Consider the following 15,823-nt stretch of genomic DNA (forward strand, 5'->3'; position numbering starts at 1 on the left):
ATAGAGAAAAAAGTGTGTGCCCGGCGCGTCGTTCGGGAGGAGAAAGCGTGTTGTGAGTTCACGAACGAACGAACGAACAAACGATGCGAGTCCCAATGGACTACACGGAATCACAATCCACAGTAGGAATCCATCAATTGTCGTCGTTTGCGTGAGAATACAAAAAGAGCCACCCCCGACGCCCAAATCTCAATACTGTTCGTTCCCCAACCCACATTACGGGTACTCCGCTATTGAAAGTTTCGGCTTAGTGCTGTACCGGAGTAACAACAATTCTTTCTCCATTCTTCACAATACCGATAGACATACTCTCTGTAGTTCTTACCTAGAGTCGAGTGTTTGTGTGTAGAAAAAAAGAGACAAGAGCAAACACGCCTGTGTGTGTGTGTGTATGCTGTTCCGAGCCAGTTGGTGTGAGGTACAACTGTAAGGAGGACGGGTAACAGGTAGAGGTAGTGCCCACAAAAAAGGCAGGGGGGGGGGGGGGGATTTGCCCGTCTCCCGTGTGACATGTTTCGTGGTTCCTCCGATGGTCTTTCGAACGAATTCCGTATCCCCCCGTTTCGTTTCTTCCCCGCCCGCACCACCCACCCGTGTGTTCGTCGCTCGTATCCCGAGTCTCACGGATGTGGGATGGTGCGGCTGACCGACTGACGGTCCACGAACGTTCGGCTCTCCATTCCTCCGTGGGGGCAGACTCCCTACCTACCTAGCTCTATCTCTAAGCTGCGACATTTTTTGGCGGACAACCCGGAGAAGTTCCGCAACGCGCCCACGATCACATTCCGGCATTGAAACGACATTTTTGACAATAGGTGCACGCCGAACCAGTGCCGCACCGCGCCGCACGGCACCGGGTTTTCCCAGCGCCGGGCGCGAAGGGGATGACACTGATACTCCCGACGAGTCATGAATAGAGTAGTAACGAAACAGTAACTTGAAACCGAAACCACAGTCGGTCGCCGTTTTGGAGGTCCAAAACGTTGGGGTTTGATTGCGGACGCGGCGTTGGGGATTCCTGGGTTTAGAGGGGCGCTCTCGGTGTGTCTGTTTTGTTCTCGTGGCCGGTTCCCCCACGTCCCCTCGATCCACGGCGACAGCACGCACGCGACGGACCACGGTCAACATGAGAAGGAGTCTTTCGCCGTACGGTTCCACCTTGACGACTCCGGACGACGCAGTGTCTCGAATGTCGCAACACGACGACGCACGAGGAAGCCTGTCCGAGACACCACGTTCGTGGCTACGGAATACCCCGTCGGCGGTGGGATGGCGTGTGCCACCGGTGCGCATTGCCGGATCCCAACAACAACAACAGCAGCAACAGCAACTCTACCGTTCGTCCCTCCCGCACTCCTCCCGGACTCCGATCGTGCTCGACGCCCGCCACGGTATCCACACTTCCTCGGCCGTGTCCGTTTCTTCGGACGGCACCGATTGGCTGACCGTCACGCCGGTGCGGTCCCACGCGCTCTGGTTTCGGCCGGGCAGTAACAGTGGCAACCGTCGTGTGGGGAACGGGCGTGGTGCCGCGGGGCCTACTGGCATGGTACCACCAACGGTCGAGTGTTCCCCCAACCACACCCAACCGGGCTCGTCCGACCCTTCCCACGAGTGGGAGGTCGGGACCCGGCCCTCTCCCGGGGCCGGGGAAGAAACGGCGGCGTACACGGCTCGTGGGGCGCCGCACGCGGGGTTTTTGGAAAAAATGGGATCCCGGGTCGCCACCATGAAACGACGATTTTTTGTACTCCAACCCGGGACCCATTTGTACTACTTTCTGTCCCCCCACGACGTCACCCCCCGGGGCTGTTTGGATTTGCAAGATTCCTGGGTAGAACCGGTGCCTGGACCGGAACCGGACCGGACCTGGCCGGACGGACGATTCCGTTTCGCCATTTGCTGGCCGTCGCGGGAACGCGTGGTCCTGGAAGCGCGTTCGCTGGAAGCCGGGCAAGCCTGGATGCGGTTTTTGAAGGAAGAACGGTTGGATGTTGTCAAGGCGGCCGTGGAACAAGGCACGCGACGGAATTCGGCTCTCACTAGTCGTGTGCAAGAACTGACCCGACAAGTGCAGGATCTGAAACTCGTGGAAAAAGATCGGGACGGGGCCTTGGAAGATGCCGCGCACTGGAAACAGGAGTTTGAGCGTTTGGACGAAGCATTGCGACGGTTGACCCAATATTTGGTTAAACCCAACCCGGACTACAAAACGCACAGTGGTATTCCGGAAACCACGCTCCCAGACAAAGCCACCGTCTCGAGTAAGGACACGCTGAAAGAGGATGTGGCCGCGAGCCAGGGCGAGACGGATACGCAAGCGTCGACGGACGAAGATTCCGACCCCGTGACGCCCAAAGGAAACGAGATGACCGACAACACGGCTCGCGAGACGTCCTTACTCGACGACGTGGTGGAGCGAGAAGAAGCCTTGGATGTGGTGCACGTGCCGGGGATGTATTTTAGTAGTCTCTACAACACGTGCGAGCAACTACGCGAAAATCTCAAGTTGGCCTCGGACGAAGCGTCCACCGCCGTGGACGATCTACACGCGGCCAACTTGCGAGTGGCGAGCGTGGAAAAACGCATGAGTAAGGCGGAAAAACATTTGTGCAAGTTGTGGGAAGAAAATTGTACCATTCGGAAAGCGTTGAAGCAGAAAAAGCGTGAAAAACGTGTACTCGTTCGCGAAGTCAAGAATTTGCTGGAAGCGGCCAAGACGCAAAAGGTGGACGAGCTGTCGATGCACGAAGGGGTACCACCCGATGACGAGTCCACCGCCTTGGGAAGCGAAGAAGAAAAGCTCATGGACGAGCTTGAGGGGCACGTTTTGTCGAGCATTCGTCTTCACGAACAGCTCCTTGCCGTTTCTGGTCCAACTTTGACGGCAAGGGTCGCCGTCCAATCGCAATCCCAAATACCGAAATCAATCGGCATCAAACCGATCTCCAACGAGGTGGTAAAAGCAAACCAGGGTCCAACCGTGCGCTTCCAACCGCAGACACAGCGCAAAGTGTGTACGAATCAACGCGCCAATGACGATCCCATGGAATCCGAGTCGGGGCAGGCTCTAGTGTCATTGTTCGACGAGTCCGAAGAAGCGCCATCTAGTGAGGACGGATGCGGGCACTCTTTATCCTCTATCGGCGCGGAAGCAAGCGACGCAGGTGCCGACGGCGACTTGCCGCTTCCGAAACTAGTGGATGTTTCTATGGATAGTGTGGAGATGCCGGAACGACCCAACCCTTTAGTGGAACTCGATAAAGAAGAAGACCTGAGCCTGGAGCTTGCAAATGCTACATCGCCTTTTGCTGTACCGAGACCTATGATACGACAAGGAGACGCCACTTCAAAACTCGTTTGTCCATTAGCAGATGTCATTGACTCGAAAGGGGATACACTGAACTTGGAGGCCACGGATTTGCAAATCTACCATCTGACCTTTTACAGTCAAAAGATTGGTATACAATTTCAAAAAGTTCCTCCCATGCCAACGAAACCCAAGGGCTTGTTAACGGATGCGTTGACGGCGGACTTGAACGGCGTTCCGCCAAGTGGGAGTGAGGAAACGGCTGCCGAGCTTCGACGCATTGCAGGCATTTCTTCGTGGGCTTCGTCATCTACGGCTGCAAGCAAGGACACCGACCGGGGCCAGGGAGTCGACACCTGCCTCGTTGCGGCACCGATAGACGCTGTGTTGGTGTGTGGCTTTCACGGATTTGACGACTCCGGTAACAACGTTCGGCCCAAGCTGGGCGCCCATTTGGTCGCCTTTGATGGTGTTTCGGTGGAAGTCGGGCACTGGACGTTCGACAGCATTCGCAAGGCAATTCAGGCTCGTGCGAGGCCGTTGACGCTGAGTTTTCGAAACGATTTTTTAACCACCGAACAGCGACGGATACTAACCAAGGCAATTGGGGATGTGGCGAGTCCCCCCATGCAGAAAAAGAGTATTGACAGTCAATACAAAACTCCTCGCGAACGTCCGCCATCCACCGACCCTTCCGTCCACTCCGCAGTTTCGCAGGGTTCGAATCGGTACGTGCTGGACGAAAATACGGACACAGAGCTCGGCTCTGGAGGTTTGCTTTCGAGATTCAACCACCCAGTGGATGCCGACGACGACCTTTCGGTCGCGTCGGCGAGAAGCCGGGGCGACTCTAGTCAACAAAATCACGGGTTCCGTCACGGGTACCATCCCGCTTCTTTCTCGGGCAATCGTAGCGTCGCGTCGTCCACGTTAACGACCGGCCCGCGTTCCTTTAGCGACGTGGGTTCCACTACGAGCGGCATGTCTGCAGTGGTGGCACCCTTGGTGGCCCATTTGCTCTCCCGCCCACGCGAGACGCCGTTCACGCCGGACTATCTGCGCCGCGCCCCCCAGAACGTGGAAGAAACACCGCAGCACCAGGACTTTGCGTCGGAACTGTTGTAACATTAGATTGTAGCGTGCGTTAAAGTGTTTTATAGAGTTGACAGGGATTTTGTGCTTCTACGGTTCTTTTGGTTAGTACAGGCAACTGGGATAACTCGACCCTAGCAAAGTGCGATCGGTTAGCGGACGAACTGGAAATTAGGTATGCCGTACAGTATTAGCCAGTGTACCTAGCTACAGTATTCCTTACTGTTAGTCGCTCCTACTATTTTCGGTCGCGTACCAAACGTTCGGGGATACGTCAGTCCGTGGTCCCCACACGGGACCAATTGAACAGGAGAAAGATAGTGTCGATGCTTTTTGCATTAGGGACTCGCTAGACCCCCACGGACCAGACGGGTACCGAGCAAGGAAGCCGAAAGCAAAGTGTCACAGTCAGTCGGTCAGTCGAACCGTGGAAGGAGCGCGATGACAACCCGATACGATTCACTGTCACCGTGCGTGAACATACCGCGAGCATCGGAAGTGTACTCGTCTATCCATCCAATCGGTTTGATTTTGACAGTCTATCTATATCGGTTGACGTTTCCGTCTCTAGTATACGTTGGTCTTTATATCCCGCCGAGTTAGCCAATTCGCTAGCTCATTCATTCACTAGAGAAGCTCTTTCTGTTGTGGAAACGGTGGGGGACCCTCCCGATTTGCAAGGTCTCCGGTAGTGTTGTTGTTGCTGTTATTGCTGTAGTGTCGCGGTGGTGGTGGTGGTGTCGGTAGTGGTGTTGGCAGTATGAAGGTAGCTTGGACCGTCGTCGCGATTCCGTTGGCACTGATACGTTCGGGTATATCCGCCTTTGGGCCCGTCAGCAGTCCGCGGCCGACGGTATCCGGTACCAGACTCCGACGCTCGTGGGAGCCACCGGGACGTCGTCGTCGACAACAACAACAACAACTCTGGCGTCTCGCCATGGATGCACTCGAACGGGAAGGGGATTGGTCGGCCTATTTGGACGACCAAAACACCGGTCTCGTGTACTACTTTAACGGCAAAACCGGAGAAGCCCTCTGGGAACCACCCACCACAACCTTTCCGGTCGTCGTGCTCCCGAACGAAATGCGGAAAATGGCGGAAGTCAAACGACAGGAGTACATTCGCAAAACTACCACAGCGCAAGCGATGGAATCCCAGGAAGTACCGCAGAGTCGTGAACCAACGTTGGAGCGATCCAAAGCTCCGGCACCAGCTCCGGTGGCGGAAGAGAAGGAGAGTTGGTTCGATTTTCTGTTCGACGAAAAGAACGGACAATCCTCGGAAGTATCCGTGTCGAACACAAAAACTACCGTTGACGCACCGACAGAAGTGGAAGAACCCAATTGGTTCGGCAATCTCTTTAATCGTGAAGAACCCACTCCGGCGCCCCAACCCGAGCCGGTAGAAAAGTCGGGAGGCGCCATGATTGATAACGTTCTCAATTCAATTCGTTCCAAGGTAGACGAAGTTAAAACTACCGCAGCGGCTGCGACGAGTGCCACTTCGTCCACATCACAGTCCTACACGGACAGGCTTTCTACCATTCCGACGGAGGAAACATCCGTCAAGATAGACATGGGCGCTTACGTACTACCCCATCCGGCCAAACAGAGTTGGGGTGGGGAAGATGCTGTTTTTACCGAAGGTCGGGCTTTTGGTGTGTTTGACGGTGTCTCGGGTGCCACCAAAGTTGACGGCGTGCCACTGTATTCTAAATCCATGGCGCAACAAGTCAAGAAAATGATCAGCAGCGTCAATAGTAAAGGTGTTTTGAATATTAAAGAAATGATCAAGATCATGTCCAACGCCGCGTCCATTTGCGACGATGAGTCCACCGGCGCCACGACAGCAATTGTTGCCTCGATCACGGACGATGGCTTTTTGCGGGTCTTGAATGTGGGCGATTCGGCGTGTATCGTCATTCGGGACGGCAAAGTCGCGGGACGTAGCCGCGAAATTTCCCACTACTTTGATTGTCCGTACCAGTTGAGTGCGGACTCCCCGGATCGACCACGGGATGGTACGCGCATGAATCTGGAGCTCGTCCCCGGCGACGTCATTGTCATGGGATCGGACGGAGTCTTTGACAATCTCTCCGAAGAAGCGATTATGGAAGTAGTGACGAAGGCGGGTCCGCGGCCGTCCGTATTAGCCAAGAAATTGTCGGACCGGTCGCGTAAGGTCTCGCTCAATCGACAGGCACCAACACCGTACGCCAAGGCCGCGCAACGCTACGGTGATCCCGACTACGAAAACGGACTGGGCGGGAAATTGGACGACGTGAGCTGTGTGGTGGCGCGGTACGAGTAAAGTATGTTCCTCGACGGTAGAATGAGGCACTTTCGCTAAAGAGCGTACCGTACGCGAACGGTGTACGCTTCCCGGCGTGCCCTTTTGGCAAACAAAACCAGCCACATCGCGCTCGTCCTTTTTCTTCTAGACCTTCTCGCTACGCTTTTTGTAACAGCCACTATCTTTTCACTTCAAAAAAAACACCTGAACTCTACTCTATACAAATTCCTAAGTTATTCCATTCGTCAATCCTTGTCGGCCATGGGCAGTTTATCGCCTTCCCACGTTTTCCATTCCGTTCCGGCGGGTGCGACGCGTTCCTTTTCGTAATCTTTGCGGGAGACTTCGTCCCAATTAGTGGAGAGCACGGTCCCCCCAGAGGTTTGGTAGGACTTGGTCATGGCGCGACGAGTATTTTCGTCCGCGTTGGCGTAGATTTGTTGAAAGAGAGCGTTCATGGCTTCGTCGCCCTGGGGCTTTTCGTTGGCTTCTTCCTCCGCGAGGGCTTTTTCAATGGCCGACCAGTCGCGGGGACTGGCGTACGGGGTGGCCCTTTTGCTACGGTCGACCGTCGGGGCGGTCGATGGGGCCACTGAATCGGACGACTTGTTTTTGCTCCAGAGTTCGTGCCATTCGGCCGGTTCCGTTTTGCGCAATTTGAGGAGGACCTTTTCGTCACGGAATACCGTTTGACAGCGATCCACGTCAATTCTGTCGAACAAGGTGCCGTGGAGGACGGCAAATTCGTGACCCTGTTTGTGGAGGACGACCGAGAGGTGTTGGGTGTTGTACGCGACGTGCAAATCGTCCGCTTGTACGTGAGGTTCCAAAATGGCAATGGTCAGGACCTTGTCGCTCTGGTAGTACTGATACTTGGGCGCCGTGGGTTTTGGTTGAGGTACGGGAGTGTCCGCAACGTCGAGTTCGGTTTCGGTGGCCACAGTTCCGGTAGTTTCGGTAGCGTTGGTGGAAACATGCGCGGCTTGTTCCAAATTTTGACGACAGCGCTCCAGATCCGCATCGTGCCGGGTCGTATCCCGCTGGTGTTGTGCCGCCAAGTCTCGGGCCGCTTGGAATGCCTCGTAGGCCACGTCGTACCGCCCGAGTCTCAACGCCGCCAATCCCTGTCGCCGACGCCCGAGTTCCTCTTCGCCAATGTTCAAGTCGGCCGCCACCGTTTCGGCCAAGGCCGCGGTGGCGTCGTGGAGGGCTTCGGCGTGGCGGTCGAGTGCCAAAAGTGCGGCACTTCGCCGGGAACGGGCCCGGAAGCGGATCGTTGCGCCTGCGGACGTGTCGGCCGGGTTTGTTCGGTCTACCGCAATCGTGTAGGCTTTGATGGCGGCGGCGTACTGTTCATCCACAGTGTAAGCGTCCCCCCGCGCCAGGGCTTGCAGTGCGGCGTCGAGGTTGGACGCCGGAACGGACATGAGTGTGTGTGTTGTTGTTGTTGTTGGCGTGTGTCCGTCGACTCCGAGAGTAAATGTTTGCGGCCTCTTTGACAAGCCCCGCTAGCCGTTCGAAAAGAAAGTTATGGGGACCGGTGCGTCCACTTTCTCTAGTTACTGTAAATAGCTTGCTGTACTGTGCTGTCGAGTTGTAGGAATCCAAAGAGAAAGTGAGCGCAACCCCGCTAGTGAGAGTATGTTCAAGGAAAAAGGTGGTGCTGACATCTCTACACGGCCAATCTCGCGTAGGAGACCTTTCACAGTCGTGCGGCTTTTTGCTGTAGCCCTAGCCCCCATTCAAATTACACGGATCTTTGTCCCTGTTGCTACGATTGGATTTACTCTGTCATATTCCAGCCAAATCGGAGTCCATGCCAAAGTCGGAACCTAACGAGACTTTTGCCAATCCCCCCCGCCCTATTTATCCAGAAGGATGCAACGCTTTGCTGTGTATAATTCGTTTCAGCCTTATCTGCTCATAGGTTATAACAATTGCAAGGGCTTCCGATATTGGGTGTTTTGTGTGTAATAACTGTAAAAAAGAATTCATGAGAGTCCTCTGCGACACCTTCTCCAAACCCTCAATTTCTTTCTTGTGGAGAATAAACAACTCATGAGGCATTTGCTATAGTTCTGAAAAGTCACCAAAGCTTGGATCTGGAAAAGCCGTGGATTTAGGATCCCAATTGTGTGAGTTAATCTACTCTACAAAGCATCAAATGTAGATCTTCTCGGCAATGACAAAGTTCTTTCTTATTCTCATTTGTTCCAAAATGTGCAGCTGAAATTCATCAAATGCTCTCTGTAATCAAAATTGACTGCTTTGAAAAAATGTAGGCATGTGTCCTGAGTTGCTCCTTGATTGTAAAACTCCATTTCTGGGCTGCCACCAGCATAGTTCTAATGTAGTTAGACAATACTAACCAAGAGTCTTTGCCTAGCTAACACTTTCCAAACTTTGAGTTGAATGAATGTCTATTCTTGATGCTTTCTTATGTGCATGCCTCGGCAAGTTGGTACACTTCCAATTTTTCTTCCACTACATCCGCTTGGAACTTTCAAACTCGATTTGGGCAGTCTCGACAAATAAGAGAGAGATTCCAATTTCTTTTCACGGATCCGGGCCGTCGTCTTCCAGTCGGTTCTCTCCGCGTGCCTACAGTACATTCGACCACTGCCCAAAACCCCTACCCCTTGTTTATGGTCCGCCCGTCGTGTTGCGCGCGGGCTTTTCCGCTCGCATACCGCGCTTCCAGCGAAAGCAAAACCAACGTCGTCCGGCGTACACTTACTCCGATCGAGCGTCGCCGAACATAAATTTCTGTACAGTTACTTTAATGTATATAAATTATTTGAATGTAGATAGCAACCCGCCTTTCTGTAGATAAGGAGTACCGAGACGTTCGGCGTCCCCACCGCTTATATAGAGATGGGGTGAGATTCAAAGGCGAACGCTTCGAACCCCCCAAAAGCCCTCTTTTTCACACGCAAGGGATTCGGGCGCCAGGCCCCAAAATGACAACGCCAAAAAGGCCGGCGTTGACCTTTTATACCCCCGTGTTTTGTCGCCGTGCGGTGCCGTAGTCGTCTCGAAACACCCCCGTATTACCACTATCCTTCTCATCTTTTCTGGAACTCACTCGGCAATTCCGTTGGCACAACGCTCTACTGTACACAAAGTGGGCGACAGTGCTAGGATTGCCTCGTAAAGCTTGCGTTGGCCGCGTCGACGATGTCGTCCGAAGCGTCGGATGAGACGGTTCTGGATTGGAACGAATCGACGCCATCGCTGACGGCTTGGTCCTCGTCGAACGCTGCTGCGGCTCCCGTGCCCAAAGTCCCGACTACAGGAACGGGTACGCGCCCGCGCCGAACGTACGGGAGTCGCAACGTTGCGGGATTTTTAGGACGGACGGACTTTCTCAAGCCGCGGGCGAACAGCACTTGGCTCCGGGAAGGATCCGCCGAGGCCAGCGGAACGTTGGCAGAACCGTGGGCTCTGGAGACTACCGCATCGGTTTTTACGGACCAACGCTCGGCGTCCAGTGTATCCGAGACCGAGCCACCACCCGTTCCTCGTCCCGAAGCGTATTCGCGAGACCGTGCCATTTCCTCCCCCTGGCAACCGCCACCGAAAACCCTGCGACGCTCACAGTCGCTGGCATTTCCGAGGTCAACGGAACACACGCTGGTACGGAGTGCGACGGTTGTCTCATCCTTCTCTTTGCGTGATTCCTACACGGAAGAGACGCCCTTGGATTTCGGGGAAAATGGGCATCCTAACCATTCGCCGTACGCTCCCACGCGCAAGGCCAAAGTTCTGGCCCGCTGCAACAGTCTGCAAATGACCAACCGACCCGCTTATCTCGCTAGTCAATCGGTGTCCTCCTTTCCATCCCTGGAGTCCTCACCAACCAAGACACTCCGCGAGTGCTCCTCATCCACGGAGACCACCACCTCCTCCCGGAAACGCGGTGTATGTGGTTCTCCCATTTCGCAGTATGGAGAAGACGACTACGACGGAGACTACAACGATGGAGACCGTAACCGCGTGGTCTTGTCGGCCTCGCGCCCCGCGTCGAGTGGTTCCCATTCGGGCCGTCGAATACGCTCTCGTTCTCGCATATTTTCCCCCGGCTCGGATGTCCCTTTTGCGCCGCTCTTACGAGCAGAATCCGTGCGTACTCCCCTCAACACCTCGTTATCTCCTCTTCTCTCTGCGCAAGATTGTCGGCCCATGCAGGTCGACTCGGATAGTGACTCGGCGGGGCCACATTCTCCCGACACATCCTTCAGGGAAGATGAGGACGAAGACGACCTCCATCCGTCCGCTCCCTCCACCTTTTCCGCGTCGGTCGAGCCCATCCCGACCAACCCCGACGACCAACTCTTTGCCACCATGTCCAGCTACGACGATCTCAAGTACATTATTCGCTGTCTCCGTAAGGAGACCAAACTCTTTGGTAAGGAAAGTTGGACCGTTTCGCCCCAACTCTCCTGGACAAATGTCCGCCGCTCGGCATTTTTGTGCTGGACCACCCGCACTTTGGGATTTACGCTGCGCGCCATTGGGAATTCTGCCACCTACCTGTCGATCTCCAAAGCCAAGGGGCAAGAGCTAAAGGAGCGTTTGGAATCGGCGCTTCTCGCCTACAAGCAAAAGGAAATATGGACCGCCCGGCAACCGGAAGCCGTTCCCTTTCCCATCCACACCGAAACCATTGCACGGCCTAGTTCAGTCGCGTCCTTGGTGTTGGACCCCCCACCGTATGCGGACTGGCGGGATCCCGATACGGACGCATTAGCGCACGGCCTGCAATCCCTCAGTGTACGCGCGACGTCCACCGCCGTCCATATGACACGCACCGTCACGTTGGAGCCCGTCCCCGACCATGCCCCCGTATGGTCACGTGACCTACAGTTGCTTGGGCACACCAGCCCTACCAAAGGCGGCAAACTTTCGTTGGCGTCGGTCCGGAGCAGCTACAGCGCGTATTCCGTCACCATGAACGCCGGTACGGAGTGTTTGGAAACGTACGTACCCTCGATCTGCAATGCGTTGTGTGTGTGTATGAAAGTTTTGTCGAAGGAAGGTGACTGGTTGGACCGACCCTTAGTATTTGCTTGTTTTTGTTTTTCAACAATTTTTCGTTTTTGGTGTTTGCAGTCCGCTCAATACGCAAGACCAGGGATGGGGATCGTGTCCCGTGCACGGACGAGACTGGGGAACCTCGTCGGCGTGTGACGAAGCCGTATCGCGAGAGCTCACGGAACGCTTCGAAGAATCTTGCAAGGTGGCTGGGATCCGAGGCTCTCGGGAGCCCAGTCCAACGTCATCGTTACCGCTGTTGCCGTGTGAATTTGATGCGGTAGCCGAGATCGAAGCCACCGAATCAAAAAGAATGTCGATCGCTTCGTGTGAAAGCACAGCCCAAGTTCAAGAATACAATGTCGATGAAATGCGCCAGTTACGACGCCGCAAAACGTCATACGCGAAACACCAGCGCATGTCTCTGTACGTATCGGCAACGCAAGCAACCCAACCAGTCTTGCCGACCCGCAAATCCCTCTTTCCCGTCCTGGGAAAGCTGCAGGAAGAGCCGAGCAAATGCTTGTCCACCCGTGATGAGTTTCCTTCTATGGCATCGTTGGCGACAGCCATGCCTTCAGTGGCCGACAAGGATGCGACGGTCGTCTGTCCCGCCGTCGACGAGGGGATCTTGACCACCATTTTTGGCTTTTTGAACGAGCGGGAACTGTTGTGCCAGGCATCTTTGGTTTCTACCGCGTGGGCGGACGCAGCAACAACCGCCCACGCCACCATGATGCTGGCTAGCGTTGGATATTTGGATGAGGTGGAGAGCTTGGAGGAAGATGATCAAAGCACCGACACTGTTGTGTGTCGATCCGCGGCTGCTAAAGCGATGGAGTGGTCCTGGAACAAGTTGACGGGCCAGTTTCCGTGGGGCTGCTTTTTGAGTGAAGGAGCGTTCAAACAAGTCTTCAAGGTTTACAACACCGCAGTCAGAACTGAAGAGGCGGTATCGGTGATGGACGTAGACGCAATTACGGACAAAAAGACCATCGGTGCCGAGCTTGCCGTGTCTGCCCTCCTCAGTTCTTTGACCCGAAGAGGAGTCTGTCCGAACTTTATTTTGACGCGAGGAGTGTTCACGTCACCGTACGCCCCACCTCCGACACATTGGGGAAATGCCAATAAAAAGAAGCCTCTAGGCAAGTCCTTTGTCAAGGTTAAGTCGGGACCTAAAAAACCCAAGGATGCCCATCCAGGTCGGTTTCAGTTCATCCGTATGGAACTGTGTCGTCAGGGAGATGCAGAAGAGTTTTTGAAACGCCAGCCCAACGAGATGCTGGATCCGCGTATGTCACAGGCGTTTGTTTTTCAGATTGCCTTTGCTTTGCACGCTGCTGCGGACCGCTTCTCGCTGAAACACTACGATTTAAAGCTCTTGAACATATTTGTGCAAGATATTGTTGCTCAGACTGACGCGGTAGTGATGCGGTACGGATTGGGATCGCATATGTTCTCGCTGCGGATGCCGTCGGAGCAAGCAGTCGTTGCCAAGCTTGCTGATTACGGAACGGCCAACATCAAGGCCGATACGAATGGACAGCCTGTAACAATTGCTCAGTTTACCACCCTTGAGAATACGCCTCCCGATTTTATGATTCTTGGAGACGAGGCGCGCCAAGGGCACAGTCACGATTGTTTTGGTCTCGGGCTGTGCATGTTGCATTTGTTTACCGGTCACGCACCGTACGAAGAGATTTTGGAAGAAGTAGTTTGCCCGCCGGTCTTGAAAAAGAAGCTCCGTAGAATTTGGGAAGAAGAAAAAGTCAAGGGCTACGATGCGATTCGTAGTGTAATATTGTGCGACGTCTACAAGGATGAAGCCGGAAACATTGTCGAAGGCGAACCAGACGATACGCTCTACGATACGTTTTATCGCTATCTGGTCCTTTTTGGTGTTCCTGAAGCATTTCATCAGAAAAAGTGTCCGAAAGTCTGGAAGGCGATTTCCGATACTTTACAACATGCCGGTCCCGGTAAAGGGGGGCGCCCGGTCCGTAAGAAACAAGGAACAGATGCCGCGCAGTACCTTCAGGACAGTCGACAGTTTTCGATTCGAGCAGGCTCCAATATTCTGATCCGGCAGGCTCGTGAGATTTTGCAGGCCATGCCCGGCGGCATGGAACTGCTTTTGCGGCTGTGTGCGTTTGATCCGTCGCAACGAGCATCGGCCATGGATGTGCTCAATTCGAGTTTTATGGAGAATTTGCGGGAACCCGATGGCGTGGATACCACCGGTCCCAATGATACCGTCTTTTCCTACACGGCGTTTTCCACCTCGGGAGCCTTAGTATAGTTAAGGCTGCTAGTAGGATTGGAGTTAAATGCTCTGCATGATGAGTCACTCTCGAATACGTTTTTTCAGCATGGGTTCCGTAGGTTCTTCGTACTACCGGCACAAGCATCCCGGGCAATTGTGCAAGCTTTCGTGTAGAAAGGCATCGCAATCCACACAAAAAACTTGGTGGCAGTCGGGACAGGCAAACCGCAGCTGTCCTTCCGTATCGTCGGACACGCCGTCGCCCGAAAACGGCCGCAAGCAGGCGGCGCATTCGGGAGGGGGTTGTTGCGACGAGGCCACGGGGAGGGGGGTGGATGCCAGCACCACCACTGGTGCACTAGAAGCCACCACCGGCACTTGTGAATTCGAGACTACCGCGGTGTCGGGCTGGACTTCCCGAAAGGGCGGGACGGGGAAGAGATGGTGAAAGGATCGTGCGAGATGCGGTGCGAGTACGAGTTGGAGTCCACAGACGGCACAATCCGCGGGCAAGGCGGCGTTTTTCGCCTGACAGACGGGGCAGGTGTAGGCGGTGCGTGCCAGTACGGTTTGTTGTCGTGTGGCGTGTACGAATTCGGGTCCGTCGGCGATAATGCGGGTGGGAAATCCCATGCGGACGAGGGCGCAGCCGTGTGGTCTCGAGGGGAGGGTCGGTGGTGGCACGGTCTGCGAGCGGAGCCAATCCCGCAGGTGGGCCCGATCGAGACAAACGCCCAGGACGCCGTGTGTTTCGTCGGCGAGTTTACGACAGACGTGTAGTTCGGCGTTGAGTGCGAGGCAGCTGACGCGGATTTGTGCCTGGCGGAGGCGGGGGAGGGTTTCGGTGAGGAGGTATCCCGGATCGCAGGTGGAGAGAGCGGCGGTGACTAGGACGATTTCGCGACTGCCGTGCGATGGTTGGTGACCCAAGGAGCGACCGGCGAGTTCTAGGCCGTTTTGGAGAGAGAATTCGCCGCCGCCACTGGGACCTTCGGCGGCGGCCATTTGCGCCACCGAGTCCAGAGCGAGTTTGTGCGTTTTGCTACTACTGGAAAGCTGCGTGAGTATTTCGGCTTCCCCGTTTTTGAGCAGGACAAATCCGAGCTGGGACAGCGGGTTCTGGTCGTAGTATTCTTGTACAAAGTGTTGTAAATGCGCGACGGTGACGTCGATGCGTGTGCCGGGTGGCAGTACCGGATCTTTGACGCGCATCCAACGCGAGACGTCGATCAAGACGTAGACGTAGCGTATCATGTCCCGGACGACACGTCGATTGCGTTGGGCGTAGTCGTTCTGCGTCAATCGCTTCCGACGTTTGCGAATGGCTTGCGCGAGTGTGTCTCCCGAGGCCACGACGATGCGACCCGTGGCGTCTTCCCGCACCGCCTGGTCCCACGCATTCTGACTACGGTTGTCCTCCCACGCGTGCGACACGGACGTCGTCGGGTCGCTGCCGACGGCGGTTGTCGTAGTAGTAGTGGTAGCTGCGGACATGGAAGAGCGAGATCGAAAGGAATTTGGAGACGCCGGTGACTCCAGAAAATCGGGGCTAGGAAGGAGTAATGGAAGCAAGATCGAGAGATGTTGGACGGTTTGTGGTTCATTCTATTTCCTGTTGTGCCGTAACTTGTGTTCCGGACGCTTTGCAAACCCCTGTTGTTTCCCACCGGTGAGGGTTATTGCTGCCATCGGGTGAAGGCTTGACGGGGTTGGGGGGGTGAGTATTCGAACGACAAAGCGGTTCTCCAGAGACGACATACGATTCTAATAATGGAACGGGAAAGAATGGAAAGAAACGTTATTTAGTCTCAAAAAAGAAGAAGTCACTGTC

General features: G+C 54.9%; 5 protein-coding genes across 5 annotated transcripts; 3 read left to right on the forward strand and 2 right to left on the reverse strand.

Moving 5' to 3' along the window:
• Nucleotides 1-993: 993 nt before the first annotated feature.
• On the forward strand, nt 994-4,435 carry PHATRDRAFT_44944 (predicted protein; the record flags this gene model as incomplete). The annotated part of the gene is made up of 1 exon (XM_002178796.1): nt 994-4,435. Exon 1 carries the CDS (start codon nt 1,127-1,129, stop codon nt 4,433-4,435), a length of 3,309 nt encoding a protein of 1,102 aa, XP_002178832.1. The 5' UTR covers nt 994-1,126.
• A 1,531-nt stretch (nt 4,436-5,966) lies between these two features.
• PHATRDRAFT_11459 (predicted protein) lies at nt 5,967-6,713 on the forward strand (the record flags this gene model as incomplete). Its single annotated transcript, XM_002178797.1, has 1 exon — nt 5,967-6,713. A coding segment is annotated over one exon (747 nt), but the record flags the coding sequence as incomplete, so codon positions are not given.
• Nucleotides 6,714-6,940: 227 nt separating this feature from the next.
• PHATRDRAFT_11363 (predicted protein) lies at nt 6,941-7,582 on the reverse strand (the record flags this gene model as incomplete). The annotated part of the gene is made up of 1 exon (XM_002179017.1): nt 6,941-7,582. A coding segment is annotated over one exon (642 nt), but the record flags the coding sequence as incomplete, so codon positions are not given.
• Nucleotides 7,583-9,728: 2,146 nt separating this feature from the next.
• Nucleotides 9,729-14,028, forward strand: PHATRDRAFT_44947 (predicted protein; the record flags this gene model as incomplete). The annotated part of the gene is made up of 2 exons (XM_002178798.1): nt 9,729-11,674; nt 11,808-14,028. The coding sequence occupies exons 1-2, from the start codon at nt 9,873-9,875 to the stop codon at nt 14,026-14,028; spliced, it is 4,023 nt and encodes a 1,340-aa protein (XP_002178834.1). The 5' UTR covers nt 9,729-9,872.
• A 93-nt stretch (nt 14,029-14,121) lies between these two features.
• On the reverse strand, nt 14,122-15,518 carry TFIIH-p44 (suppressor of stem-loop protein 1; the record flags this gene model as incomplete). The annotated part of the gene is made up of 2 exons (XM_002179018.1): nt 14,352-15,518; nt 14,122-14,228 (listed from the first exon to the last, which is right to left on the reverse strand). Exons 1-2 carry the CDS (start codon nt 15,484-15,486, stop codon nt 14,122-14,124), a joined length of 1,242 nt encoding a protein of 413 aa, XP_002179054.1. The 5' UTR covers nt 15,487-15,518.
• Between the last annotated feature and the right edge of the window lie 305 nt (nt 15,519-15,823).

This window comes from Phaeodactylum tricornutum, chromosome 5 (assembly GCF_000150955.2).
Source record: "Phaeodactylum tricornutum CCAP 1055/1 chromosome 5, whole genome shotgun sequence".
Lineage (NCBI taxonomy): Eukaryota > Bacillariophyta > Bacillariophyceae > Surirellales > Neidiaceae > Phaeodactylum > Phaeodactylum tricornutum.